General features: G+C 39.0%; 1 protein-coding gene across 2 annotated transcripts; it reads left to right on the top strand.

Moving 5' to 3' along the window:
• Window positions 1-1,252: 1,252 nt before the first annotated feature.
• On the top strand, window positions 1,253-4,731 carry LOC124691469 (auxin response factor 8-like). Of its 2 annotated transcripts, XM_047224746.1 has the most exons (4): window positions 1,253-1,404; window positions 3,089-3,146; window positions 4,345-4,492; window positions 4,597-4,731. In XM_047224746.1, the coding sequence occupies exons 1-4, from the start codon at window positions 1,345-1,347 to the stop codon at window positions 4,607-4,609; spliced, it is 279 nt and encodes a 92-aa protein (XP_047080702.1). In that variant the 5' UTR covers window positions 1,253-1,344; the 3' UTR covers window positions 4,610-4,731. The 2 variants fall into 2 exon arrangements, 1 of the variants encoding a protein (XP_047080702.1); XR_006998963.1 differs by lacking the exons at window positions 4,345-4,492; window positions 4,597-4,731 and adding an exon at window positions 3,383-3,906 and having other exon boundaries at window positions 1,253-3,146.

A 4,731-nucleotide genomic window follows, 5' to 3' on the forward strand; every position in this document is an offset into this window, starting at 1 on the left:
CGCTTCAATACAATAATCTCATGAGCTGCCTTACATGATTGAGATTCATATGATGATGCTTGTAATCTAGATGTCATTATGCTAGTCAAGTGAGTTTTACTTATGTGATCTCCGGAGACTCCTTGTCCCACGTGTGTAAAGGTGACGAGTGTGTGCACCGTGTGGGTCTCTTAGGCTATATTTCAGCGAATACTTATTCACCTGTTGAATGGCATAGTGAGGTGCTTATTTATATCTCTTTATGATTGCAATGTGTTTGTATCACAATTTATCTATGTGCTACTCTAGCAATGTTATTAAAGTAGTTTTATTCCTCCCGCACGTGTGCAAAGGTGACGAGTGTGTGCACCGTGTTAGTACTTGGTTTATGCTATGATCATGATCTCTTGTAGATTGCGAAGTTAACTATTGCTATGATAATATTGATGTGATCTATTCCTCCTACATATGCATGAAGGTGACGAGTGTGCATGCTATGTTAGTACTTGGTTTAGTCTTTTGATCTATCTTACACTAAAGGTTACTAAAATATGAGCATTATTGTGGAGCTTGTTAACTCCGGCATTGAGGGTTCGTGTAATCCTACGCAATGTGTTCATCATCCAACAAGAGTGTAGAGTATGCATTTATCTATTCTGTTATGTGATCAAAGTTGAGAGTGTCCACTAGTGAAAGTCTAATCCCTAGGCCTTGTTCCTAAATATCGCTATCGCTGCTTGTTTACTTGTTTTATCGCGTTACTACTGCTGCGTTACTACTGCTGCGTTACTACTACTTGTTTACTGTCCTGGGCAAAGCACTTTTCTGGTGCCGTTGCTACTACTTATTCATACCACCTGTATTTCACTATCTCTTCGCCGAACTAGTGCACCTATTAGGTGTGTTGGGGACACAAGAGACTTCTTGCTTTGTGGTTGCGGGGTTGCATGAGAGGGATATCTTTGACCTCTTCCTCCCCGAGATCGATAAACCTTGGGTGATCCACTTAAGGGAAACTTGCTGCTGTTCTACAAACCTCTGCTCTTGGAGGCCCAACACTGTCTACAAGAATAGAAGCTCCCGTAGACATCAGGGAGGAGGAAGTCCATCAGAGGGTGGAGGCGGCGGGCGGAGGGAGTTCACCGGAGGGAGGAGCAGGCGGGAGGAGGAAGTCCATCGGAGGGTGGAGGCGGCGGACGGAGGGGAGTTCACCGGAGGGAGGAGGAGGCGGGCGGGGGGAGTTCACTGGAGGGAGGAGGAGGCGGGAGGTAGGGGTACGTCAGAGATTGAAAGGAAGAAGAGGAGGTGGATCAGCGAGCTCTTCCATGGCAATACTTCCACCTGAGAGATCACCAGATTGAGGAGATGGGAGGAGTTGACAGCACCGGTGCATCATTTTATCATGGTATCTATTTTCTCATTCAGGTGGCAATCAAATCTGAGCCGGGATAGTTTGCTGGATTAGTTATCTAGGTATTTTTACTCTGGCTCTTGTTCAGATACATGGTTCATAGATTCAGTTCTAGTATTGTCATTTTGTCATGAAAACAACTACTTTGTAGATGTTTGATGGGGCGGATGGTCCTGCTATGTTCGATAATTGTCTGCTCCTTAGTTATAAGTTGTCATGCGGTCTGAATTCGAGTATATTGCTATTAACAGCTGCAATAAGTCGAGTACTCTAGGAGCCATTTTGTCGTTCATCTATTTTCTCATTCAGTTGGCAAGCAAAATTCTCATTTAGTTGGCAAATCCGAGCGAGGATAATTTGATGGACTAGTTATCTAGGGTTTTTAGTTTGATATATTTTCAGATACATGGTCCATAGTTTCAATTTAATTTCTAGTAGGTTATTTTGTCATAAAACACCTAGTCATAGTTTCATAAAACCTATATTCTTATCTATTGGTTACTTTAGCTAATCTTTTCTATATGCTCATACAAGTTGTGGATTTTGTGCAGATCTCGTAGCACTGAAAAGTATAGTTTGCTTCATAGCAGGGAGCATCATCTTTTCACTCATTGGTACAATGTGTCTGACTGTAGGTCGTCATCACTGCATGTTGATAGTTTTGACGAAAGCAACTCATCTAGTGATGATATAGCAGTTATTAGCTTGCAAAACTCCACATCTGATTTTGTTTCATAGTTTGTTCTCTTTTGGTGTTCTTAGTTAGTTGAAATGTTTGCATTTTATAGGGCGTTTTCAATTTAAGTAGGAAGAGACTTTTTAGATGACGCCTTGTTTGATTCTTTTAGCAAAGAGGTACTGATAGTCTGATACTATGATCACAAGCGAGCTAGATGCATGTTCTATTTTTTTAGCAAAGAGGTACTCATTTTCTTAGTCTTAATTATTTTGATTATCTTTTTCCCTCAACATTTCAATCATTTTTTCTCATTCTCTCAGTTTTCCAGTCTTTCATTCTTAATATATTTTCATTTTCCCAATTGATTTTTTTTTCATAATTTATTCACACAGTCATCTCAACATTTCTTCAGTCTTTTTCTCAATCTTCTTTGTTCAGTATCTCAGTCGTCCTTTCATTCACTTAGTTATTTAGTCTCTCAGTAAATTTTTCTCATATTTGCCCAGTCACATTTTTTTCTCAGTCCTTATTTTATTTTTGTCCTTCTTTCGATTATTTCTTCATTCTGCTCCGTTTCTTCAGTCTCACTGTTTCGTAGCTCTTATTTGTTCAGTCTTATCGGTCTCTTTTTCCAGTAGCTCAGTCTGTCAGTTTATCTAAGTTTCAGTGCTATCTGCTGAGTATGTCTTCTCTCAGTATTATTATTCCCGGTTTCTCGGTTTAGAAAATATTTGTTCAGTCATATTTCTTCAGTTTATCTCATATTTGCAGTCTTATTTGCTCAGTCGTTCTTCTCTCAGTCTTATCTTCAGTGTTGAGTATTCTTCAGTTCTCAGTCTTCCTCTAAGTTCTCATTTTCTATATAATGACCTTAGTCCTCATCATTTCCAGTCCCTAAGTTTCTTAATGTCTCAACCTGTTATTTTCATTTATCATTTCTTCTCAATGCATTTATAAGATCTGGTCACGTTTCGTGCATTTAAATTTGACACACTCTATTTTCTACACCTCCATTCCAGAAGCTGATCGCAAGGGACCTGCCTGATAATGAATGGAGATTTCGCCGCATATTCTGTGGTATGTACTGAAACTATGCGCAGAACATGCGTAGACGGTTATGTTTTATTATTGAACAAGTAAAAAAATACTTGTTAAGAGTTTTAGACAATAAGAAGTATATTATGTGAGTTTTAGATGAGAAGGTTCTAGCGTTCTTTTTAGTCACTGGAATTGTTCATTTCAAGTGTGGTCTTACTTGGTTGGGAACTTTCCGTGTAAAATGTTGTAATGATAATATCCTTCACCTATTGTAGTTCCCACCTTGCAAAGCTGGTGAATGGTGATGCATTGAATTCTGTTGTGTGTGATATCTTTGAATCTTAGTTGGCCAATTCTATTAGACTTTGGCATCTCCTGGCTGCAGGTTTGGAGTGTCTTTGTAAGTGTTATATTCATCTAATTCCGGCTACTTAACCAATTTTTTTACTTTTAGCCTGGTTGTTGTTTATATTACACTAAATACTTCCCCATGTTTGCCAGAAATAATAATAACCAACTTCTCTTCGATTCGTCACTCAATCGTCCTCAGACAATTATGTCGTATTCTGTGCTATCAAGCAATACATGCCATATAGGCCGTCTTGCAGCGGCTGCTCATGATGCAGCCAGAAACAGTCATTTCACTATTTTCTATGACACTCGGTACATTCATTACAATCCCGTTTGAACAAATATACCACCTTATTTCTACATCTAATTAACATTGGCATTGTTTTATCGGGGCTAGTCCTTCTGAATTTATCATTCCACTGGCCAAATATGTATATCTGTTTACCACAGGTGTGTCTGTTGGAATGTGGTTTATTAGAATTGTTTCTGAGACAGGATTCAAGTGTCACACGGTAAGTAAAAAATTAAAACCAAGTGATAGGATGAATACTATGATCTGATAGTTGTTTTGTCTTTCATATACATGGGTACTATCAACTATCACAACTGTAAGTGATGTTTTTCTTCTGAGGGGAACCGTAAGTGATCTTGACTCAGTGTGTTGAACAACGTGTTTTGTCTTTCACATTGGCGTTATGTGAAGGTAATGTGTCATGATTTCAGAATACCTGCTGGTCTCTTGTTTCATTATTCACTGGGACTTGTAAAATCTGTTACCACGTGCTCCATGGTTCCCTTTGTGAGAAATACACTTTCAATAATAGTTACCTTCCTGTTGAAAAAAATGCCTTAATTTTGGTTTGTATAATGGTATTGGTTGGTTCGGATGAGTCCACTGCTGGTGAGGAAAAACTGAGAGTTTCACTCTGGGAAACTGAGTCGTTGACAACTTTTCCGATGTATCCAACTGCCTTTTTTCAGACTGAAGCGTCTATGGGCTTCAGGGCTGCTATCTATGCCTGGCATGTTCTATGGTAGGCTGATCAATGCATGACAGGAATACAAGTATATATGGTTCTCTTATACAATTCAATCAACTATTTCTTAATCAAAGTTATGCTCTATATCATCTATGCAGGTTTCAAGAATGATGATTTTTCTTGATATTCATCTCTCATGTGGCTTGGAGATGGGGATAGAGGGCATCAATCGTTGAACTTCCGTGATCTTGGAGTGTCACCATGGCAGCCACGAATAGATACTCGATTGATGG

The sequence above is a fragment of the Lolium rigidum genome, chromosome 2, assembly GCF_022539505.1.
Source record: "Lolium rigidum isolate FL_2022 chromosome 2, APGP_CSIRO_Lrig_0.1, whole genome shotgun sequence".
Taxonomy (NCBI): Eukaryota; Viridiplantae; Streptophyta; class Magnoliopsida; order Poales; family Poaceae; genus Lolium; species Lolium rigidum.

Coding starts and splice junctions, on each gene's coding strand:
- LOC124691469 (XM_047224746.1), top strand. CDS start 1,345: ATGGGAGGAGTTGACAGCACCGGTGCATCATTTTATCATGGTATCTAT. Junction 1,405..3,088: donor GTATCTATTTTCTCATTCAG/GTGGCAATCAAA, acceptor CCTCCATTCCAG/AAGCTGATCGCAAGGGACCT. Junction 3,147..4,344: donor ATTTCGCCGCATATTCTGTG/GTATGTACTGAA, acceptor TGGTTGGTTCGG/ATGAGTCCACTGCTGGTGAG.